At 41.7% G+C, this 25,446-nt stretch overlaps 1 protein-coding gene and 1 non-coding gene across 5 annotated transcripts; both read right to left on the reverse strand.

The window, feature by feature from the left end:
• Window positions 1-11: 11 nt before the first annotated feature.
• Window positions 12-22,439, reverse strand: MMAA (metabolism of cobalamin associated A). 4 transcript variants are annotated; one of them, XM_031465287.2, is made up of 7 exons: window positions 22,342-22,439; window positions 10,596-11,099; window positions 8,201-8,323; window positions 4,676-4,846; window positions 3,262-3,347; window positions 1,332-1,481; window positions 12-358 (listed from the first exon to the last, which is right to left on the reverse strand). In XM_031465287.2, exons 2-7 carry the CDS (start codon window positions 11,038-11,040, stop codon window positions 71-73), a joined length of 1,263 nt encoding a protein of 420 aa, XP_031321147.2. In that variant the 5' UTR covers window positions 11,041-11,099; window positions 22,342-22,439; the 3' UTR covers window positions 12-70. The 4 variants fall into 4 exon arrangements, with proteins under 4 accessions (XP_031321147.2, XP_031321162.2, XP_031321155.2 ...); XM_031465302.2 differs by having other exon boundaries at window positions 10,596-11,051; window positions 22,342-22,359; XM_031465295.2 differs by lacking the exon at window positions 22,342-22,439 and adding an exon at window positions 22,137-22,294 and having other exon boundaries at window positions 10,596-11,051.
• Window positions 22,440-24,045: 1,606 nt separating this feature from the next.
• Window positions 24,046-24,117, reverse strand: TRNAA-CGC (transfer RNA alanine (anticodon CGC)). Its single transcript has one exon. It is a non-coding gene; the product is annotated as a tRNA-Ala (tRNA).
• Window positions 24,118-25,446: the final 1,329 nt, after the last annotated feature.

Genomic DNA, 25,446 nt, shown 5'->3' on the forward strand with positions numbered 1-25,446 from the left:
ACACAAGTGACTTTCAATATTAAGGTACTTTATGAAATGATACATAAAACCATTGTGTAGGGTGCATTTCCTAGTCTCTGCTTTTAAAGGCTTTCAACAACAAGTCTGCTGCTAGTCCTGGGGACAGGGATCCACTGAGAACCCTTTCTTCCAGAAGAGGAATCTGCTCCCGGACTGTGGGATGGGTCCTGAAATGTTCTAACACATTTTCCTGAATGAGGTTCCACATCCAAACTTTCTGCTGCCTCTGCCGTTTGGCAATCAGCTCCCCACTGGCAAGCATGACGTCCTGGAACTCTTTCATCTTATCCCACACGTCAGTGATCCCCTCTCCGCTTCTGGCAGAAATGCGAATTACCTACAGGAAAGGGAAAAACCAGAATTTTTTTACTTAAAATGATAGAAAGCACTCTCATGGGGACTCTGGTAGTTAATTCTTACAGTATATGGACAAAATGAGACATCACTGTGTCAAAGTTGATACCCAGAAATATACTAAGGTAACTGATGAGGATTACTAAGTGCAAAGCAGAAATAAGACACGGAGGCAAGGTCAGATTTTTTGTCTCAGAGATTTATTTTGGCTTAGGATTGCTCGAATGATCTTCAGAAGCAACACGGAGGAACCGTGAGAGGGTCACTAGGACGAGAAGGGCAATGCTATGCAGGTTTCCCCGAGGGCTCAGTGCCAGCAAATGAAACCAAGCCCCAGCCCTCTGTCAAAGCTGCCTGATTCAGCAGGTGCTACGAGCTGAGGGCTGGCGCCCGCGTGGACAAGACGACGTGCCGGGAGCTGACGGTAAGACACGTCGTCCTTGTTCTCACTATAGTGATTACAGCTTATTCTTTAATCACGTAGTGTCCTCCTGAGGATAAAGTGCTGCCTTAGTACTACTGCATCATTTACTATGGAATTTTCCTTTTTCCCTTACTGAAGATAGCACCCAACGAGCATCATGGGAAGGGCAGTCATCACACCAGAAGCCTTTCCTCTTTTGCTCAAATTCTAATATAGATAATCAAGTCATTAGCTGCTCCATAATCTTAAGGATGGTTCCTTCCAGAATGGATCTGCCATCACTTCCAAATGGCTCCAGTCAAGCCTTAAGCAAGCTAGTCCATCACCTCGCATCTCGTTTTTGACATCCAGTGGTTGAAGGATTATACTTAAAACTGTAACTGCACACTCTGGCTTTGTCATAACTTTTTAAATTATAATCTCATATACAAGCGAAGACTGATTATACATCTAGCCTGGGACTCACATCCTGTCTTCTAACGTGCACTGTCCACTTCTAACGTGAAAAACGCAGACGGGACTGCAAGCTCACCTTTGGCCTCCAGACTCCCGAACGCCTGCGGAGTAGTTTCAGGGCGCTCACGTACTCTGCCTGTATCCTTCGGGCTGGCACAATCAAGTCTCCATCAGATTTGGTTACAGCTACCAGGTCTGCCATCTCAATTATACCTCTTTTGATACCCTCGAGAGAAAAAGAGAAGAAAGTGATTTAGTCCAGAACATTTAGTTACAGCAAAAATGGGACACCAGTAAATGCTAAGGTTTTGAACGTCATACACTTTATCAACTAACTTGTTCTCTGCACCTTCCCAAGCCTTGGGTACTAGGAATCACAATCACTTGATAGGAGTTACTCAAAAGCACCGACTCTGAGGACTCTGGAAGTCATCTGTAATCTCTCTTCCAAATTTAGAGACTAACATGTTGAAAAACATTCAGAATTAGAGTAAACGTATCACCTAGACACCACATGACCGAGTGCCAGGAGACAGCTCACACTGTCTCATGATGGCTTCTACTTCTCAGGAGCTAAGACTGCAGGATAAAAAACCATCCATCATTAATTAAGGTGCTTAAAAAGAACACACACCCGTCACTAACATCTGCACTTTCAGAAGCAAAGTCTTTGAAGTTTTCCTTAAACGTACATAGCATTTTTTTTCAGGTTACATTTGAGGGAAAAAGTAACCTGATGGCTAAAAATGCCTCAGTCTCTTCACTTAAATTATGCTGCATGAAAACTCTAGAAAAATCCTAAACTTTATTTGGAAGATTTTGCCGTCTAAGATTAAAATTCCTTTTCAGATATTTTTAAACATAACTTTCAATGATTAAATGTGAACAGTTCATGTTTCTAAATGGTAGCCTCCACAGTCTGCTATCACTATGGTTTTGGAATTATTCAACTGAAAGGGAGGTGTTGTACAATAAAGAATTTGTTTGGTCTCTGAGGTTCCGGGGAGGCCACCTCTAAATCCCTGGAGTTTCCCAGGTGACAGGAGTGTCTTGTCATTCACCATGGGTGCCCAGGGCCATAACTGAGTTTAGACACCAAGGTTTCAGAATAGGGGCTACCACGCCAGAAAAACCCATCTTGTGATTCAAGGGTTGAGCCTGTGAGGCCACGTGATATCAGCTTGACCTCCCCTGGGGAGAAGTAAGGGCTGGAGACTGAGTTCAGTCATGTGGACAGTGATTCAGTCAATCATGCCTACAGAACAAGGCCCCAGTAAGAACTCTGGACGCTGAAGCTTCAGTCTGGAGCCCTTCCAGACCTCTTTGTATGTGGTCTCTTCATTTGGCTGGTCCTGATTTGTATCCTTCACAATAAAACTGCAACTGGCAATGCAGTGCTTGCCTGAGTTCCGAGTCATTCCAGTGAATTATCGAACCTGAGGGGCAGTGGGAACACCCGCGTTGGTAGCCAGTCAGAGGTGCTGGTGGCCTAGGACCCACTGGGCTTGCTGTGGGTGACTGGGGTGAAGGCAGTCTTGTGTGGGGTGGTGCCCGGACCTGTGAAGGCCGTGCGAACTCCAGGTAGTTAACGCCAGGCTGCACTGCAGGGGGAAAGTAAGAGCCCTGCTTTACAACATACAGACTACGACGGTGGGGTCCCAGTTCAAAACAGCGGACTATCTTACAAGGAGCTTTGGAACCAGCTGACCACAAGCATCCGTGTGACAGTGGTCACTCCTGGCTGGAGCTATGCCTGTATTTTATTCACTCTCATGTTACCGGTGGAAAAGCCAGAGCTGTGTAATTCGCTCAGGGTCACAAATTCTACTACTGAAAGTTGGGGAAAAATGGAGAGAACGTGCCTTTGACTCAGGTCTTTCAGCCCGTGTGAGTGATGTATCTCACCCTGCACTAATACCAACCTAATTGACAAAAACACAGCATTGGAAATTTGTGATTTCGAGATGTATGCTTTGTGTTTTGGGGGGAAAGGTCAAAATAATTACCTGCAATTCATCGCCTCCTGCTGGTGGCAGCAGTAAAACAAACATGTCCACCATATCAGCAACGGCAAACTCTGACTGACCCACACCTGAAATTTTAATCGCAAGGGTATACAAGGGTATTCTAAAATATGCACCAGAATCTGGCTTTCTCAACAACCCCTCGCCATCACTTCCATTCCAGTTCATTTACTCACGCTCACGATCACACACTCCACCCGATCCCACTTTAAACACCCCACCTCCGAGCCATGTATTAAATGCCGCTATTTTAGCCATTTAACAAACCTGTCAACCCCCCCCCCCCCCACCGGCCTGTATTCCCGTGTCTCAGTCTCCCTCCTCATTCTCGCTCTTTCTCACTTCCTCGGCCTCCCCTCAGTGGGTGGGCAGCTTCAGCACCAGGATTCTAATCCTTGGCCATGCCTGGCAATACATGCAGCTTCCCTCCTCCTCATCCTTCTACCCACCCTGCAAACCCCACCATGGGTCCATCCAGCTGTCCGGGTTCTCTCCCCCAAAAACGTGCTGGAGAAACCCCTCTGCTGTGTGGTCACAGGCGCCCACGGTGGCCACCTCTTTCTCTAGTTGGTATGGTCCTCCTCGCCCTTGATTCTCCTACTAGCACCCAGGCAATTTTCCTCCATCCGCCCTTCTATAGACGGTGGAGCACCTGGTCCCCAGCCCCACCTCTTCACTCCTGCCCTTCACCCTCGTGCTCTAAGTGTCCCAAGCGGACTGCAGTTCTCTGAATAGGCCGCGTTCGTTCACTCTCTCCTCTGTGTCTTGGTGAATGCCCTCCAGCCCACACTGTCCTTAAATCCATTCTTCCTTCAAAACTGAGTTCAGTGGTCACCTCCTTCCTCATATCTTCCCTGATTCCCCAAATCTGAGTCCAATTTGTGTCAAAACACGGATCACACAGTAATATAACAGACCGTCTCTCCAGGGGAATGTAAATTCCTGGGGCTTCCTTTTCAGTATTTTCACCGTGTGTAACTAGGAATGTGCTAGGAAGAAAAAGATGAAATAAAACACGGCCCTGTATTCAAGAGGGGTCCAACTGCATTAATTTTCTTAGCGAGCATTGCAGACTTATGACTGTGCTTAAACAAAACAGGTGTTATGTTACAGTGGTGCTCCCGCAGGTCATCCTAATGCTCATAGTTCTCCTCCTGCACTTAAAACACAGCACCTTGTATAAGTTATCCAGACACAGGGCTCATCTTTCCTTTTTTAAGGGTAAGGATTGTAGCCTACACACTCATATCTCCTACAGAGTCTGAGATTTCTTCCATTTAATTACCTCTTTAGTAAATACCTGCTGAATGAACAAATGAAATTAGTTGTCACTCATCCTTATATAGCATTCATTACAGTAGTATTCCATTGTTATAAAGTAGAAAATCACACTCACCTACAGTTTCAATAAGAATGATGTCATAGCCCCCTCCTTCGCACAACAGAATAGCTTCGTTTGTGGTCCTTGTCACACCTCCTAAAGTCCCTCTCGTAGGAGATGGCCTGATGTACGCATTCATATCTCTCGATAACTCGGTCATTCGGGTTTTATCACCCAAGAGTGATCCTAAAACACACGGCTGCGTTTCATAATCACGGAACATCTACGAGAGCTAATTATCAATCAGCCAGCTCTTAGGGGAAGTGTTTTATGACATCTCTCCCAAAACCTCAAAATGAGTTTCATATGATTGAGCTTTTCTCCAACACAGCGTATATAATGACACCAAGTTAATCTCTGTAACGTTTCAAGTCCCTCAAAACTGATAGTGGCTCCCACTGACTAGAGGTTCAGCCTTGCATTGGAGGCCCGGAGAATGCAGTCTACCTGACCTGTCCAAGTCCAGCTTCCACTGACCCCCAAATCATTCTTCTGTTCTAGCCAGGCTGGCTTCTTTACTGTCCTCTTAACATTGCTGTGTTCACGGTTCTCACATGGGGTTGGGTTTTTCCCCCCAGAGGAAATTCAGCAATGTCTAGAGATATTTGAACTTGTCACCCTGGTAGGCAGAGGCCAAGGACACTGCTAAGCATCCTTCAGGGTGCAGGATGGCTGCCCACAGCAAAGACCGCCATTAGTGCCAAGGCTCAGAGACTCTGCTTTAACCTGAGTTCCGCATCTGTAGGGCCGTGTCTTACATATTTTGTACACAGAGTGCTTGCACACAGTAGGCAATTCATGTAACACCTATGGAATAGAACTGGTGATGTTTCAGGGTTTCCTGCAGCATTTTGGCAAACATCAGTCCCTGCAAATTCGAGATGACTGAGAAGCCCTGGAACTAGTGAAATTACCTCTACCTTCTTTCCTTTAGCCCTATGGTAACACGTGAAGGTATATTGCTGGGCCGACCTGAATTTTCATTTTCACTCTGCTTAAGAGCTAATTTTTCCAAAGTTCATGCTAAACACTGAGATGTTCCTTAAAGATATGATCTTTGCCCTTACGATTCCAGGTTAGAGTTCTCAGCGGTTCTAATTCCAGGACTCACACGTACCACGTATCTCCACTACCTTATTTACTGAACATAGAACTTTGTTCTAAAGTAATTTTCTGGGTAAAACCATCTCTGTGTAAGTCAACAATCTGCCAAAGCTACCCTTTAAATTATTATCCTATAGATCCTAACACACCAAACTAAACATTATGAAATTACTCTCCCATATAATTGTCTTTACCAATGAATCCAAAACTGTTGACTGCAGACCCTTAGGGAGGTCTCCAAGCTCCCACGGCAGGGGATCTGTGAACCTAAAGCATGACAAGGACTGGCTGCAGGCTTCTCAAACTTTAATGTAATGCTATTTTTCAAATGTATATACTGTTGCAATGATAAAGTAGAAATGTATACTTAGGGTGTCCTGTTCATCCTTGTGTATTTTTTTTCCTTTCAAAGTCTATGTATTTTTTTTTTTTTTACCTGAGAAAGGGGCCCTCATTTTTGGTTTGAGAAAGGTTAGGAATCACATAGCTATGTAACTTTACTTTTTCTTTAATCGAAGTCTAGATGATTTACAATGTTGTGTTAGTTTCTGGTGTACAGCATAGTGATTCAGTCATACATATACATATTCTGTTTCATATACTTTTTCATTACAGGTTATTACAAGGTATTGAATATAGTTCCCTGTGCTATACAGTAAGACCCTGATGTTTATCTACTTTATATATAGCGGTATGTATCTGCAAACCCCAAACTCCTAATTTATCCCTCCCTACGTCTTTCCCCTTTGATAACCATACATTCGTTTTCTACGTCTGTGAGTCTCTTTCTGTTTTGTAATAAGTTCATTTGTGTCATTTTTTTTAGATTCCACATATAAGTGATCTCATATGATATTTTTCTTTCTCTGTCTGAGTTACTTCACTTAGTATGATGTCTCTAAGTCCATCTATGTTGCTGCAAATGACATTATTATTATTATTTCATTCTTTTTTATGGCTGAATAGTATTCCATTGTATATATATACTACTTCTTCATCCAGTCATCTGTTGATGGACATTTAGGTTGCTTCCATGTCTTGGCTACTGTAAACAGTGCTATAGCTATGTAACTTTCATCAGATTATCTTACGTCACCATTTCTGCTACTGTCATCAAAAGCATTGTTTTCTTTTGCTATTGTAAGTATTCTAGAGTATTATGAAGGTAGTGGAAAAAGCCTTCTCATCTATTTAAAAATGAGGGCCACTATTAAAAAAATTCTTTGCTCAAGTACTTACCTTTAACAAAGTTCTTAGATTATTAATAAGACCATACACTGACATGGATTTAATCTTGAACCTTGTGAATATAAATTTTATTTTACAGATAACTTTTTCATTATAGTGAATCAAATACTGTGAATGTTCTCAGCTAGATTTTTCAATGGGTGATAACAGGAATTGTTGCCTACCTCTCTATTGACCCAAGGGCCCTAAAATACATCATCTTTAGTTTTTAGCTTTAAACCCACAGGATTTAATGCAAAAACTTTCACAAAGCACCCTGTATTTCCCTCTTCATAACACACAATACATGGTAGTGGCCTGTGTTCACTTGTCTGTTCACCTTAAAAGATATAAAGCTCCCTAAGGCCAGGAGGACTGTCTTAATTCACCACAAACAACACAGTACCTTCCTTGCACAAAGCCTTGCCTACAGTAGGCACTGGAATACTTGTAAAGTGAATAACTGTGATGTGAAATGCTTAAATCAGAAAGAAGGGCAAGGGAAGAAAAACCTTTCCTGAGTATTTATAGAGTAAGCTTTATGTGTCCCCTAAGTGACCCTTTGGGGAACTAAGTTTATTCATTTTATCTAGGATGAGCTGCACATTAAACTTTGAGTGACTGCATGACCTCAAATCAGTAACTGCTTAGCACAGTGTACAATGTACTGTGCTAAGTGCTGCCAGGAAGGGCAGGATATCACTCGGTCCCTCTAAGAGCCTTCTGTTCAGCTGAACATATAACAGAAACAGGTGCCAAGTTACATAGGGCACAAAGATTTTTTTTAAGCTTAAGAGAAGAGATATTACAACAATATGAGGAAATCAATGAGTAAGAACCCATTTTCTGAACTGCACAGGGGCTGATGCAGCCAGGAAAAACAACAGGTGGGGAAAGGGGCGGAGCCTGAGGTGGGACAGACAAAAGGCTGACATTTGTTTTTGATTATCTTCATCTTCTGAAACCTGTTCTCCTAGTTCTCTAAGTGACTACGCCTACTCCTGGGCGACCAGTATGCTAACCTACTCTGGACAGCCCAGTGCCCAAACCACCTCCCTTAGCCTCCACGTCACTCCCCCGAGAACTCACTTCCTTCACTCAGCCTGAGGTCAGAAGTCACCTGTCTGTGCAAATTCCCACTAAACTGTAACAGAGAGCCAGCCCCACGAGCCACTGCCCTGCAATTTAAAATGAATCAACACTACTCACCACCGCTAGTACAAGAGGAAGGGTCCACAGCTAGCACAGATAATTTGTGCCCTCTCTCAGTGAGCATTTTTCCAAAATATTCTATAAAGGTTGATTTTCCAGCACCAGGAGGCCCAGATAATCCTATGGAGGAAAGAGACCTTGTAATTTAATGAAATAAACGAAATGAGCACCACGATGAGTTCTATTAAAATATCAGACTAACTTCTATTCCCCCTAATTTATTAAAACCATCACGACTGTAGTTTAACACTTCCTAAAGTGGTAAATGAAAATCTACCTATCTATCTAGTCCCTGAGTAATAAGGACACAGGGAGGAAACAAATTCTGATTTCCATATGTTCACCAAATTCAGGTTTAAAAATTACAAAATGCGATTTGCCTTTTCACTATAATGCGGGTCTTCTGGGGCAGACTGCACTGCCTACGTTGTGAATTGTGCTGAATTTCTACAACATCTGCCCAGCTCCCGTCACGACCAGTAACTATTCCACCCACCCTAATCCTGTACGCCTTGTCTTCCCAGGGGGAAAACAACTCAGTATTCCTGAAACTCCCTAGTGATTGAGAAAATAATTTACTATTTATGAAAGATAATTTTAAAAATCTCACCCATGACGCCAAGAAAATAATATAAACTGAATCTTAAAAAAAAAAAATTCATGTTAAGAAAGGCAGAAAATTCCCTTCCTTGGCAAGTTAGTAGAGCGTGGCAGGAAAGAGCACAAACTCTAGAGCCGGTCGGCCAGGTATGTTTCTAGCCCTGCCTCTTATGAGCTGTGTAATCTTGGGCAAGTTACTTAACCGTTCTGTACCTGAGCATACTCTGCAATAAAATGGATATAATAGTGCCTATTTCTTCAGGTTGCTGTAAGGAGTAGATGAGTTAATTTTGCAATATGTTTAGAATAGCACACGCATCCAGGAAGAGATATGTATGTTCAATAAAGCCTATAAAACATAAGCACTTAATTGTAATTATAGTCAAAAGTATGTATGGCGTATGTAGGCCTGGCTCCTTCCCAAAATTTCCAGGGGAGGTCTCTGTCTTAAACATCTATGTGGGTGCTGAATAAACATTCGGTGCTTTTATTTATCTTGGTGGGAAAATAACTGCAACAAAGACATAGGTGTATCTTGCTTCATAAGGTCAAGATGGCAGAACCAGAAGAGCCCTGCAAATTTATGAGTTGCTAGTTAAGTGTGAGCTGCTGGCTAACTCCATGTATTTCTGGACATTTTCTCTTCAAAGATTCTCTGAATGAAGCCTAGTAAGTGAACACTTTGTCGTAACTGGAATTTCTCTTTGGGAGTATGTTATTTTGTCTGTTCACGATACATAAAGATTATTAACACCCAGTGCAGTACTCTCAAAAAGAGAGTCCCCTGAGTGAGGGCAGGAGAATAAGGGGTGTGAAAAATGTGGATGAGTACAAATATCAGCTAGTTTTAATTTTCAAAATTATCTTTAAAGCATTTAGGCCCTGTTACCCTAAAGACGAGCAGTTTTAGACCCCGTGTTGCAAATAAACTGAGATATAAAAGTCTAGTGCAATGCCAGTCCATTTCTTAAGTGTATTTGCTCATTCCTCACACAATTTCTGCACTTCATCCACCACTTCAAGTTGTTTTTAGTGGCTGGGTTGGTTGGAATTACCCAGTTTGCCATCGTGAAAAGCGCTCATTCCACCCAAAACTGACTTGCTAAATTCCTTCTAGTCAAACATATCTAGACCATTCTCTAATGAACAATTTCAAAAATACAGCAAGCTTCTTTGCAATTACAGAAACAGGTCAATTGTTCAAGAAGTCAAGTGAACATCTGATATTTTTAGATCACAAGTGAATATGGTCTTTCCTTTAAAATACATTTTGGTATTAAGATGGTTATGCTTAGAGTCAAGCCATTTCCAGAAACGCTAATAAAAAAGTATCTGAAAGAAGAGAGACTTGCCTCTAGAAAGACTAATGAAACACCTAAGAAGTAGAATTCTGAAATGTGATTAAGGGTAATTATGGTTGATGTAACCACAACAGGGAATTCATGTTAAACTATTAAGCAGAAGTTCTACCGAGAGAAAGGAGTAAACTGGTAAACAGCTCTCCTGTCATGTTCCTATTCTGGGAGCCACAGCAAGATTCCTGCCAAAACAGAAATCTTACATTATTCTCTTAAAATACAGAGCCTTGGTTCAAATGGTCATGGCATTTTCTTTTTTAACGTAACAAGACTAATTTTTGCAAAGAAAAGGCATTTAAAATTCATTTCAAAATTCTGAAGGAAAAACAAATCCCCGTTAGATCACAAACTATTTAGACTTATTTTAAAAAAAGAATCTAGAAAAATATTCACTAGGCAGACCTAAAAAAAAAAAAACAAAACAACGAACTGACCCACTCGAAATGCCAGTGGCTTCCCTTTATTTAACCTTTCTTGCTCTCTGAGGTGGACTAGTACTTTCTGAAGAAGCACCTGGGCTAACTCTTTTTTCCTGGTGTGAGTTGATTCTATAAGAGTTATGGCCTCGGCTAAGCAGGCCCTTTGCCCTTGGATTAAACCAGTATAGAGTTTATCCACAAATCTTTGTTCTTTATCAGAAAATCCATCTGGATGTTCCTTTACGGTTGTCTGTAGACACAGTTTTCTCTTTAAGCCATCCGACAGCAGCATCCACGTTGTACAATGGCGTCCAAGAGAACTGAGTGGCCCGGCACACGGGATTCCTGATCCGAGATGAGTACTCGAGTGAAAGATGCAGTGGTGACGTCGGAAAGGTGCTCTTAAGAGGCCTTTTAGGAAGTGCTGGGGAGGATGCTGGAGCAGCATGGGAATGTTCATTTTGTCTGTAACTGGAGAAAACACTGGATTTTTTTGGGTTCAATGTGATTTGTGACTCCCTAAAAGAAAGGAAAACACATTTTTGCCAGTTCAACATACAACTAAGTTTCTGAAGTAATAAAACCGTAAGCTTAGTGTTTTCCCGAGATTCTAAACCACACATAATCAGGGTTTTTGGTAGTCCCAATGTGTGAGAGTTTCTTACCAAACCTGACAGAGAAGACTCCCTCCTTGTCCATAGTTAACATTCAGATTAACCCAAATCGTGAAATTTTTGCTCTGCTGTGAAGTGCAGCTAAAGTTAAGTGCACAGTAAAATCTTCTAACCAAAACCAACACAAAAACCAAAACCAAAACCAATATAACAAAACAAACAAAGTAAAATCCCAAACCATCAGGGTAGAAATTTCACGTCATGCTTATTCTCTTCTGTCTGTGGACATTACATTCACTGTAACAATTTCCTCAGATCAAATATGCCCTATTCTGAAGCTTATTCAAAAGTTTAAAAAAAAAATCCCTCTGATGTTGGCCTTTTATTCATTCTCCACAAAAGAAAGGTGATTAGTAATGCAGGTGTTGAGGCGTAAGTTTAGATCCACCTGTGTGTTCAACAGACTCATCTGGAACACAGACATAGGTGAAGCATGGCCTAACATAAGCACACAAACCACCATCACCACCACCGCCCCAAGCCCTCACGCAAAATGAACTGTGAGGACTGTTGGGTCCAGCTCAGTGTATCTCAAAGTCAGATATCACCCGGGTGCTTACTAAAAGGGCATATTCCCAGGCCCAGGAATCAGAATCTCTGAGGGCAAGTACAGTCCAGTTTGAACCACTGTGGAATGGGATGCGGGTCCTTTCCTTACATTCACTGATCTTCTCCACTTCAAACTGTATTAGACAATGAAAGCTGACGGGGTCCTCTGGGAGTCAGGGGGGTGCTGAGGTCACAAGGCATGGCCACTCTGAGTCTCCGCCACTTAAGCTATAATGACCTTGGGCGAGTTATTTAACCACCCTGTGCCTTGGCCTCCTCTGAGTTAAGAGAACAGGTAAGAGACTAGGACAGCTGTGAGAAAAGATGTGTTAATTCATATAAAAAGCCTGGGACGGTAACCAGAGTAGAGTAGGAGCTCAGTAAATACGAGCTTTTCTTCCTACGACGCCAGTTTATAAAACTTCAGTAAAAAATCAGATCACAGACCTAGCTTCCAATGGCAAACTAAAATTTACAGACAAATAATACATATAACCTACCAAGTCTGTGTTTATGATTATTGGAAAATTCTGGTTTTCAAGTACCTTGTAGCACAATGAAATAAATTACCTTAGTGCTCCAAAATACCTCTTAAATTGTATTCCAAGGCCAGCACAAAATTAACTTTAGCTAAGTAAGTCTATTAGGAAAAAGAAAAAATGTTCTAAGATTTTTTGTTGTTGTTGTTAGAACTATAACTGCTCATCATTTTTCAATTTTGGGGGGCGGTGGGGGTCATTATGACCTCTATCTATATAAAATTCGTCTTATTCTAAAAGGACAATTTATTTGCAAATGTTTCTAAAAAACAGTTTAAAAACATCCATTACCACCCTTCACACAAACACACAAAAAGACATTCAAAACAAACAAGCAAACAAAAGAGGCGCTCTATTCTGGAAGCTCTCGTTGGATACCATCTTCGAACACACTTCTCATCCACACCGTCACCACTGGCCACCAGGCTGGAAGCTCATGGGGAAGGCTATTTCCTGAGCATGTTCCACTTCCCAGGTCCCAGGGCTGCAAGAGTAACAGTGGTGACAATGCTTTCTGACGGTGATGACAATGATACCAAGTTCCAGTCACTGTACTGTAAACATCTGCATGAGTTTCCTTTTTTAATTTTTTTTGTTGGGGAGGGAGGTAATTAGGTTTATTTATTTCTTTTATTTAATGGAGGCACTGGGGATTGAACCCAGGACCTCATGCATGCTGAGCATGCGCTCTACCACTGAGCTCTACCCTCCCCCCATGTTAGTTTTCTATGGCTGCTGTGACAAATCACAACAAACTTGGTCGATTAAAACAACCACACACTTGGTGGATTAAAACAGAAACATATCCTCTCAGGGTTCTGATGGCTGGGGGTCAGAAATCAAACTGTAAGCAGGGCAGCGCTCCCTCTGAAGACTCTGGGAGAGGATCCTTCCCTGCCCCTCCCAGCTTCTGGGGGCACAGGGGCTCCTCGGCTCAGGGCTGCATAACTCCCATCTCTGCCTCCTGGCCCTGGCCTACTCTTCTCTTTGTGCCTCTCCTTGGTGCGGACATTTGTCGTTGAATTGGGCTCATTCAGATAATCCAAGATGATCTCATCTCAAGATCCTTAATTACATCTGCAGAGACCCTTTTTCCAAATAAAGTCACATTCGCAAATTCCAGGGATTATGACATGAACATATCTTTTTGGAGGTCATCATCCAATCCACTACACCATCTTAGGTGGACTGCCTCATTATCTTACCCTAAATAACATAATCCAGCATGTCAACAGCTCACAGAATAATAAACACCATGTGCAAAGAAAGAACCATGTGCCATGGGGACAGACAAGATTACAGAAACTAAGTCTCCTGGGGGAGTAGAAGGTTCAAGTTATGGGGGAGTTGATGTCAGGGCTGGGTCTGAAAGGCTGAACAAAGCTGAAGAAAGATGAGGTGGGTTTTCTAGGCTGAGGACACACTTGTATAGAGGCTGAGTTGAGACTTGGTCTCTCCCTGCCAATCACAGAAGATTGAGAAATTCAGTGAGGCAGAAACCTGGCGCGTATCCATGGAACTAGTGACAGGAAATGAGGCCGGGATCAGGATGTACGCTGAGGCTAAGGGAATAGATGCTGTCTTGCTGGCAGTGGAGAAACGACAGAGATCTTCACAGAGGCAAGTGACCTGATCAACTTCGGTCCTGGGGAGATAACACAAGGAGCAGTGCCGAGAAGCCAAGAGTGATCAGACCCTGGTGACACCCAGCCCAGCTGACAAAACCCCAGCAAAGACCCAAAGGACGCGGTGAGGACCAGGACCAAGACAAGGCATTAAGAAACGGGAAAAAGAACTTAAGTTCAAGACCCTCTTGTCCATGTTAAGGATGCTCAAACCTTGGCATGGAGCCTGGCATGTTGCAATTATTCCCCCAAAATACTAACCTGCACTTATTTTATTGACTCAGGACTTTATGAACCATTTTCAAATACTTTATGTCATTTTACCCCCCCAGAAAATTCCATGAGGACAACTGGACAGTTATTATTATTCTCATTTAATGAGGGGAAACCAAGAGTGAGTTAGATGACTATAGTCAGAGCCAGGGGCAGGGCCAGGACTCAGATCTATTACCTCTTGGTGGCATTTTTTTCTTAATAAATTGTTTCAGAATAAAGGAGCAGTCATTCCTCTAGCTAAAAGAGAAACAGATATTAGTAACTGGTCCTCCCAGAGCAGTAAGAAGCAGTGATGGTGGCAGCATTAAGAGCCAAAGAACTGAGAAAGAGGAAATGTTGACCAGGACACAGAACATTCTGATTACTAACCTAGTCCTTTTCTCCCTCAGGGGAGATGTTATCACATGTAGCCTAAGAAAAAATGAGAATTACTTAAAATATGCCCTTTAATTAAGTCTTACCATGACTACCTCTTGTTATCCAACAAAGCTATGTTCAAAAAAAGAGCAAAGTAATATATTGAGAAAGGAGAGAGAAACAAGGTTATAAAACATTCGTTCAACAAATATTTGAGCATTTACTCTGTGCCACATGATAGTCTAGCACTGGGGATGCAATGATGATCAAATTGAACAAAAGTTCTTGCCCCCATGGAGCTAACATCCTAGTAAAGGAAGACAGACACCAGACATGTAAATAAGGAGGCCAGTGTGGCTGGACGTGAATGAGCAAGAAGGAAAGTGTGAGAGAGAAGGCCAGAGAGGGGAACAGACAGAGGGCCTTAGAGAGGACTGGAAGGACTGACTGTGAGTGAGATGGGCAGCCAAGGGACAGAGGAGAACCTGATGGACTTCTGTTTTAGAGGGATCTTGTGGGATACAAGAACAGAAATGGGGAGAGCAGCTAAGAGATTACTGCAATAATGCAGATGAGAGATGATAATGACTCGGATTGGGGAGGGGGGTAGTATTAGATCAGATTCTGGATGAATTCTGGAGGACCTGCTAATAAACGAGATGTGAGTTGTATCCTGAGCCACGGTCGAGATGGAGCTGCCCTTTAATGAGCGGGGGAAGACTGTGGGAGGTGAGGTCTGAGGTAAGGTCGGGCATTTAGTTTCAGACACATTAAGCTTAAGAGGCCTACTAAATATTCAAGTGGGATCTGGAGTAGGCAGTTGCATTTATCAGTCTCAGGAAGAGGTCAGAGTTGACGTATACATTTAAGAATCACCGGTGTTCAGGTGTCATTTAAATCCAAGAGACCAAATGAGATTACCAAAGGAGCACCTGGAGATAAAGAGGGCTGACTCCATTTTTCATAAAATTTTACACACACACCCGGAAGGAATACATTTGTGAAAGTGTTAACTTTGTCTATGGATGAGTGATATTATGGTGCTTATACATTGTGCTTTGGCTGATCATTCTTTTTCTGATTTTTAAAAAGCATCATATGTTACTGTGGTAGGCAGATTCATGGCCCCACGAAGATGTCCACATCCTAACCCTTGGAACCTGTGAATATGTTATGTTACATGGCAGAGGGGAATTAAAAGTTGCAGATGGAATTAAGGTTGCTAATCAGCTGACCTTAAGGTAAAAGGAGTATCCTGGATTATGCAGGTGGACCCAATGTCATTAGCAAGGTCCTTTATAATGGGAGAGGGAGGTGGCAAAGAAGAGCAGAGTGATGCCAGGCGAGGAGGACTCAATCCACCCTTGCTGGCTTTGAAGAAGGAGTAAAAGGGCCGTGAGCCACGGAGTGCAGGCAGCCTGTAAAAGCTGCAAAAGACAACAAAATGGATTGTCCCCGAGAGCTGCCAGGATTGAAGGAAGTGCCACTGATGGTTTGATTTTAGCCCAGAGAGACCCATGTCAGACTTCAGATCTCCAGAACTATGAGAATAACTGTATGTGGTTTTAAGCCACTGAGTTGTGGTAATTTGCTATAGCAGCAAAACCAATATAGTTGCTATAGTTAAAAAAAAAAACTTTTTAAAGATGAAATTTGGAATTTTTATAATTTTAATGAGAGATATCTAATACCTATTCATGATTTAATTTTTATCTTTGCTATAACCAGTAACTTGCTTCCTTCTGCATTTACATTTCCTCATAATATGAGAAGCAAATATTTAATTTAACCAGTTATCAAACCATCAGCATTACATCCGATTGCATTTATGTGTCAATTTCTATACTAGGCATAAAATTAACATACATACTCAAAAAGCCTAGTAAAATTATTTGCAAGGTGAAAAAAGTGATAGTCATGTTTCAGCTAGGCTTCTATTCACAGAGACGTCTATCAGAATCACCATATTAAGATTTGAAGTTCAACAACGCTCTGAAATAATGTGGTGCACATGGGCTAGTAACCATTTTTGAGCATGGCAGATTTTTAAAAAACCGTCTATATGCTATAATAAAAACTAGGTGTCTGGAATGCATATCTTCCACTTTTTGCCTGACAAACATCTGCTCAGTTCAAATATCACCTCTTCTAAGACACATCTTCCCCTGCTTTTCCCAGGCAGTCAACTGTTTCTAACTTCAGTGCTCCTCAGCCTTTTGTTCACATCTCAGGCAGAGTGCTTGTCTTCTTATTCTCTAATTTCTCTATTTATAGACCTCTCCTTCCCCTCAATTCTCCTCCCTCACCGCAGCTGACGATCCTCCCAGAGAAAGGACAACTCCTTATTCTGTATTTCCTTAGTATCCATCTAGCACAGTGCTTGGCACATGGCAACCTCGTAATAATCATTTTTTAAGGTTCATGAGTAGATATTCCATGTACTTTATGTTGACCTAATATACTAAAAAAAAAAAAAGTTTGAATAACAGTCTCAACCTGTGTGACCTGAGGATCTTTACTAAAAACATCCTGTCTTCTAAGTTCCCTGTTTTGAATCAAGGCCACTTTTGACATCTAACTAATCTTCCAAAACAGAAAAACCTAAAGATAGGTTTGTCAGGAATCAAAGCCCAGTAACAAGAGCATTAGCAGATGAAAATAATGTCCACTTCTAATAATGCAAGCAAACAGCATTCCCTAAATAAATGAGATAATTAAAACAGTCTAATAAATAGTATATAGATTTTGTGCTAACATTCAGAATAGTGATTTTGTGCAACAATTTAATTACAGTCTTTCTCAGAAGATCCATGCCAACTATCTGGCAAGCTTTTGATTTACACTGCAGGGTTTATCACAATTTGGGTCTGCAAAGTTCCCTGCCCTTTGATGCCAGCAGAATTCTTAAAAGGTCTTTAAATGAAAAGAGCCAGGAAAAGCATACCATTTTACAACATTCTTTTGCCAAATCAAAAAAGCTACCCAGATGTATATAATTCTAGGACATTATACCTTCAATCTCTCCCAGAGGGCTGATTTTCTTGGTGTCCCCAAACCCTCTGGACCAATGAATGGCAGAGCAGTGGCTGCTACGTTTCACTGGATGTTTACTATGTGTGAGCCATTTGTGCGTGCATTTCCTCAGCTAAGCCCCATGACAGTAGATGAGATTCTATTTTATAGGTGAGGCTCCTAAGGTTAGGTTGATTGTGGCAGAACTTTGGAAAAACTATAGATTTCATAAATCCCGATTTGTATGGTGCTGACTCTAGACTGTCATATAAAGAGGAGTGGTGTCATGTCACATTAAAGGGACACCAAATGACCCTTCACATTTGAGTATGGAGTGATTATGGCAGGCTGTTTATCTGTGTTTTGTTTCTCTCTCTCGCTCTTTTTTTTTTTTACTTAGGCCAGAATGAAAAATGAGTTTACATTTTCTGTGCAAACCTTGTGAGTAGGAGCTCCCGATAATGTATTAAGTGACAGAACAGACCAAATTTCTAAAATTTTTAAATTTTTTTTTGCTCCACAGAATAATTCACACCTGATAACTGAGCGCATAATAGACTTAAACCCATTAATTTAATCAACCAGATTTTAAAGGAGTCCATAAAATTTTACAAAGCCAATATAACTCAGCCTTGTATGAGCATCTTTCTGCCCTTATTTACATGTCACAGGCAGAACAAAGTCGAACAGGGTGGCAAAATCCTGCAGGTGGGGAGAAGGCCTTCCCACCTGCTCATGTAACTAAGCACCTTTTCCTGCTTTCTTATGGAAAGAAAGCAACGAACTTAGCCAAGAATTAACTCAAGCTGTTTCTGTGAATTGGTTCCATCCTACAATTTTTAGCTAAGCACTACCAAAATAAGAGAAATTTTGCAGTATTTACAACACACAGTCAGATGCCTCAAAGCACTGCCATTCCTAATAAACCAGAATGTCAACTTACTTATAAATAATGAAAACCAGCAAGAGCACAAATACGCTGATACAGGTTGCTGAGCGCACCCCTCCCCCGCAAGGTTCCTGTGGACAGCAGCATTTTAAGATGCTCGTTTTCCACACTTGTTTTCCTCCAAAATATCTTCCATATCCATTCCATTCTCTCCACCATCAGGCCCACATTGCTCCACTCTAACAGCTTTCAAACTTTGATAGAAGTCCATAGGAAGAAATACACTTACATCAGTCAACACAGAGGTACATAACTGAAACAAACGTTTCACAAAACATTATTTACCCCGATTGCATGTGATATACTCTAATACTCTTTTCTACTTTTTCTTAAAATGCAGATTGCAATCTACCAATGGGCACAATCTTAAGTCTGAAATACCCCAGTCTACTACAGCCATTATTAATTCATCTTCCATACTACCACTTATCCTCATAAAATCTGACTGTATTATGCCACTGATTAAAATACTTTAAAAGTTCCCTCTGCCTTATCTGTTAAAAACATTTTTTTCCTGTGATTCAGCCATTCATTCATGTAGCAACTATTTATTGAGAATCTATTTCATACTAGGCCTTCTGCTAGGCCTTGGAATACATCGGTATATGGGTCCAAACTGGCTCCTAACATCATGAACGTTACAATCCAGCCAAGACAGTCATTGCATAAATACTTCATACTCTTCATGAGTGCTCTTATGAGCTGCTCCAACTTAACTGATCTCCCTCCTCCACTTGCACCATACTGCTGTAACCACTCTGATCTGCACACGGGTCCTGGAAAAGCCTGTACTCTTTATACCTCCTGGCCGTGGTCCCTGATGTTTCTTCTGATTGGAATTCCTTAACCATCTGACATATTCCTCCTCAGCCTTCGAGAATCAACTCAAGAGTCTCCTCCTCCATCAACAGTTCCCTGGCCTCCTTTCCACACCCCTTTAGTCGTCATTTCTATCTCCATTCATCGTGTACTGGTCACATTCCTCTATTACAGTGCTGATCACGTTGTTTTGTGACCATTTTTTAAGATGTCAGTCTTGCCTAGACTGAATTATCGCTCTATCCACAGCGTAGTTTATTGCTCACAGAATAAATGAATGAATATCTGCTGCAATTCTGTATGGGTCAATAACTCCATTACGCTGATTACTTGGTTAATCAATGTTTGAAAACTTAAAATTTTTATAGAGTTTACAGTGTAAATATATTTTTAGAACTTCCTTCTTTAAAGTCTGATTTCAATATATGGATGTTTTCCTTCATTAAAAATTTGCTCAGCAGCAGCCAATCTGACTTGGGATATTTGTCTTGAAATTGATCCAATGAATATTCTCAATTTCAATAACTGCCCTGGCAAGAAAAAGCATTCAGGATTTCCAAAATCAATATGTTAGGTCAGCGCCTGCGGTACAGCACAGTTCACGCAGGCAAAGCAGAGTTACACCGTGTGTTCCTGTTTCTCAATGCCACTTTTGATGTGATGATAGGCTGACAGATGCCATTAATCTGTTTACCGTCTCCCACTACCCTTACAGAAGGCTTTACTTTCTCCTTTTCAAATAATTTCAGGAAATTCTGGGGGAACAGAATGACTTTTTAAACAAGGCACTTTGAAATAGGTCATTGTTATCTAAGTGCAATACAGAACACATACTGAAGTTCTAAAGTTCCCTGTCCACTTTACCTTTTATCACTTCCCCAGTTAAGACTCAAGATTTCCCCACTTCCACTTTTAGGTTTCAGTCTTCTTGGGAAGCCTTTTTCTAAATTCCATCACCATTAAATGTTTTGATTCATTTCCACTGCTAGAATCCTAGTTCAAATCTGAACCAGTCTTAAGGAGCTTTGAGACTAGCTATAGGACCTGGGCAATCTCTACTACTCTCCATTTCATGAAAATACTTAAGACCTACATCTCAGGTCATAGGAAGTATGAAATGAAAATAGTGTGCGTGAGGGGCTGGCATCAAGCAGGTGCTTATCAACTGCAAGGAACCTTCTTTTCTCTCTCTCTCCCCTCCCCAATCCTCCATCTTGGACGTCACAGCAAGACTCACACTGAGCCATGAATGTGATCTCCTCACTAATCCACACCAAATTCCATCAATAGTTTCCCACACCCTAGGACAGTGGTTCTCAAAGTGTGGTCCCCAGACCCGCAGCACCTGTATCAACTGGGAACTGATGAGAAAAACTCAGACCCCACCCAAGACCTCCCGAATCAGGAACTCAGGAGGCGGGGGCCAAGCCTGCCACTGTTTCGAAAGCCTGCCAGGTGATTATGACGTATGCACAAATGTATGAACCACTGCCCAAGGAGACAGACTGATACCGAAGGGTTTCCCAAAGCAATTTTTTCCCACTTAGCTGCACTTGCCCTTTCCGGACCTCTCCTAGGAAAGTTTACTCATTATCTTCCACACCTGCTCGTTACTTTCCCAACTGAGATTTTCACTCACTTGATACATCCTTTCCGCTCCATGACACCTCTCCTATTCAGTCCAGCTTAAATCCCACTGTTTTCTTAAATCCCTTCCTATCGGTTTCTGGGAACTTTTTCCTCTTTTAACTCTTTATTTCTGAGTACTCAGGTGATCTGCAGAGGTCACAAACTGGCTGTTCCTGGCCCACAGAGTGTGAGTGCATAACTGAATTGGCTGCCAATAACATTAAAAATCTAGAAAAATAGCAAAAATACAGGTTTTTAGCCTGTGTTGGAGAAAATCAGATCTATGTATGAGGGACCCACATTCCCACATGGCAACAATCAGCTGAGGGGCAAATGTCTCAAGCACTCACCGGCACTTTCCGTGCCAAATACAGGTTTTTACACATCTTCAAATATCTCAAGCTCTAACTTACATACCTTATGGTTACATAACTTCACTTTGTTTTGTCTCTCCTTATAGAATAGAACAGAAAACAGCCCTTATCTGAACTGTCCTAGTCTTTTTTCTTATTACCTTGAACACAAAACAATATGAACTCCTTCTATATAAAAGAATATTCTGAACATTGTGGACCCCAAAATGATGAGCAATCCACACAGGGTTTCAGGAAACTTTCGGTTCTGTACCAACCTGTAAAAGCTACAGTAGTGTTTGTTTTCCAAAATATATGTATTAGGGCACTTCTCTTCAGGTAATTAAATAAGACTTTGTTTAGGCCATTTTGGTTTAGGTTGTCCTTCATTTTCTAATCAGAAATACAAATTTATTTGAATCCAGTATGTCTGCTGGAAGAGACCTAGCCCATACCTGGCACAGTAGCTCACAGAACCTAGATGCTGTTTGGGACTTTCAGTTTGAACCCTAGTTTTATAGCGTGGGTTTTATTCCATAAAAGATGAGTTTTAATTTCACTAGGGTGGTAGTAGCTAACACTGGACTATCCTTCCTTTTTCCGATACATCCTCTGGTTAATCATTCAGCAGGTTTGGCAGCGATAAAGAGACCAGCCACCTTAACAAAACTGCCTTACTGTGGCACAACGGTAAACTCATAAACCTGTCCAAAATGATGAAATTTTTAAAACGCTGTTTACAGAGAATTTCCTTTACAGACAAATCACACTGACCTTCTCTTTGAACCCACTTTGCCGACGCCTGCTTGTCCACACATTTCCCGCACTCTCATCATCTAACTCAATATTCTCCTCTTCCTTCCCCTACCCCAGGTCCTCCAGGGGGCGCCCCCGACGCTGAGGCCGGACCCCAAGCGGCCTGAGCCGGTAGCCGGGCCGCGACTCCGGGCGCCCCGCGCACCCCCCACCCCATACTCACCCTCCCGAGGCCACGGAAGTGCCGCCCCTTCCGCCTGGCCAGTTCACCCCGCCCCGCGTCGGCCGGCGCGCAGGCGCAGCGACCATCGCCGGTGCGTGGAGCCCGGGAGGGGCCGGGGGCCGGGGGCCGGGTGGCGGCGCGGGGCGTGGCCGGGGTCCCGGCGGACGTGGCCGCGGGATTCCGGCGTGTGGCGCAGGGCACGTGAGCCTGGAGGCCTGAGGGCCTGCGGCAGGTGGGGACGGGGCGGCGCGTCCGGCAGCCGTCGGGGAAGTGACGCGAGAGACGGCGGTTTACGGTCTCTGTGGGTAGCTTTTGCTTCCCTTAAGGTCCAGATCGCCTCCAAAGGTGGAGGGTAATGGCCATCCCTTCCCGGCCTTGGTGCTTCGCGAAGCCCCGGAGGTGGAGCCCAAGTCCAGCCGGGCTCCCGCATCTTGCGACGGCCCACGTACGGAGACCTGTTTCCTTTTCTCCCTGCAAATCTGAAAGTATGGGGTGGAGGGCGAGACATGGGACGTTTGACAGTCCGGTGAAATTAAGGGGATTCAGATTCCTCAAAGCGATTTCCAGCCTATTGGAGTAAATGCTCAGTAATGTTCCGTTGAAATGCAGCTCAAGTTTTAAAAGCATGGCGTGGGTTTTAACGGCTGAAGGACTAGCATTTTTTTCTCTTAAGTTACTCATTCGTGTTGATTAATATTTCCAAACTTGTACCAAAAGAAAGGACCCACGCTCACCGCTCTCGCAAACTCGACAGAGGGGGAAAGGCTCTATCTTTTGCTTAATATTTGTTACCTCTCTCCGGGTCAGAAAGGTAACTAATTTTTTGGAAAACCTGTTAGATCCTGTAATAAGTAATAAAACCCGAGCTTAATTGAATTCTAGAATTTTTAGGTAAAACTGGTGTCTCCCAAATGTCTGCTGTAACGTAATAAAGCCATCATCTTAGGCAATAGCGAAGATCAAATTATGGCTACTAGATATGGTCATAAATAGGGGCTGTATTATAATTAGTATCTGGAGCCAAGACCCCAGTCCCCACATATGATTTGCATAATTGCATGCATTTGGGAGAGGTTAAGCCTTCCTCAGTTACTTGCTGTGAGTTGATTCTTACTGAATATGAAACAATAAAAAATGAATTAGTCTTCCTTAGCAGCTTCATTATTATTTAGACTAAAAGATCACTTTTACCCTAGAGTAATTGTAGACCCAAGAATAGTTAATTACAGAAAATAAAACATAAGATTAAGTGAAGTAAAGGGTCTAGTGGAAACAACATGTAAGTAGTCAGACTTGGTTTCAAATCTCAGCTGCTAAACGCAGTCAATACAGTGATAGAACTTGGAAGTTAGTACTTTTCTTTAAGCTTGGAGTTCCTTGTCTGCACAATGTTTGGTGAGGGTTTTTGGTTGTGTTAACTTTTATGAAAGCTCAGTTTGCATTACTTAAGGGAATGAAGTTTGTAATTTAAAAATGATTTTTAATTCTTACCTGCTTTTTACCCTACAGACTCTTAAACATTTTAGTGCATTTCACATTTTTTTCCTTATCCAAGTGTTCCCTAAACTGTGTTCCATGGAGCATTAGTCCTTTGCAGAAATGTTTTGGGTTTTGGTTTTTTTTAAACACCACTATTTATAGATTAACTACTTTGTATGTACTGTGGCAGACATTTTCATACATTATTTATGCATTTATTTTTAATGGAGGTACTGGGGACTGAACCAAGGACCTTGTGCATGCGAAGCACAGGCTCTACCACTGAGCTATACCCCCACCCCCCTGCCGAATGGTAATAGATGCTGCCTGGCAAACAATTCTAGCATCCATGCTGAGGAGAACACAGATTATTGCAAGCACACCGGTGAAGCATTCTTGCCAAAACGTTTAGCCTGAATCTGTAAGGAAACAGATCAATGCAGAATGTGGTTTGTTTAGACTTTTCAATAATGTCAATATCATGAAAGACAGACAACAAAGGACAGAAGGACTGATCTGCATTAATGGGCAACCATGAATTGGATAGGAGTATGAATTTTTAAAAAGTTATACAGGAGAGTTTGTGGACAATTGGGGAAATTTGAACATGGAATTATATTGTTGACTTACATTTTTCAGGCCTGATAATAATATTAAGGTTATTAGAAAAATGCTTTTGTTCTTAGGCGATGCATGCTAAAATGTTTAGGGGTGAGGTCATGATATCTGCAAACTGCTTTCAGGTAATCCAGGACAAAAAGAAAAAAAATGTGTATAGAGAAAATATGGCACTATGTTAATTGTAGTTTTTTCTTTCAAATCTTCTGTAAATTTGAAATGTTTCAGAATTAAAAAGTTGAAGGAAAATGTAGCTAGCAATTATCTTTTTTAAAAAAATAAAATGTATTATGTTTATAAGAAAATGCAAAATTAATTTATATGCTGTTTTGCTTATAATATGACCTTAAGAAATGGTATACCATGTTTAGAATTATAGGAAGTCACTTGAGAAATGAATGGTCTTTCATTTTTTTTTGTAATTGAAATATAGTTGGTTTTAAATGTGTTAATTTCTGGTGTACAGCATAGTGTTTCATTTATACATGTATATATTCCTTTTCATCTTCTTTTTCAGTATAGGTTACTACAAGATATTGAATATAGTTCCCTGTGCTATTCAGTATGAACTTGTTGTTTATCCATTTTATATATAGTAGTTAATATCTGCAAATCCCTAACTCTCAATTTATCCCTCCACACCCCATTCTCCCCCACCCCTGTAAGTTTGTTTTCTATGGAAGTGACCTCATTCTTAAAGGCACGGTATTGAATCTGTACACTGAGGTCTGTTTCCCAACCAAAGCAACATTAATGTGTATCGTCTAATGATCCCTGCTCTATGCTATGTATTTTGCGTTAGAATGTTAACATAAGCGAATTCTTATAATCTGTCAGTAGTTTTTTAAGTGTTCCTTTATTCCTGCCAGTATTTATTGAGTGACTATTGTGTACCAGGTGCTAATTGAAGTTCTGGAGCTAAAGCTGTCATCAGTACAGATAAAGCCGCTGCCCACACAGAGCTTATATTTAGGGAGCAAGAGAAAAACGCAGAGTGAATAAACAAAT

This window comes from Camelus dromedarius, chromosome 1 (assembly GCF_036321535.1).
Source record: "Camelus dromedarius isolate mCamDro1 chromosome 1, mCamDro1.pat, whole genome shotgun sequence".
NCBI classification, from domain to species: Eukaryota; Metazoa; Chordata; class Mammalia; order Artiodactyla; family Camelidae; genus Camelus; species Camelus dromedarius.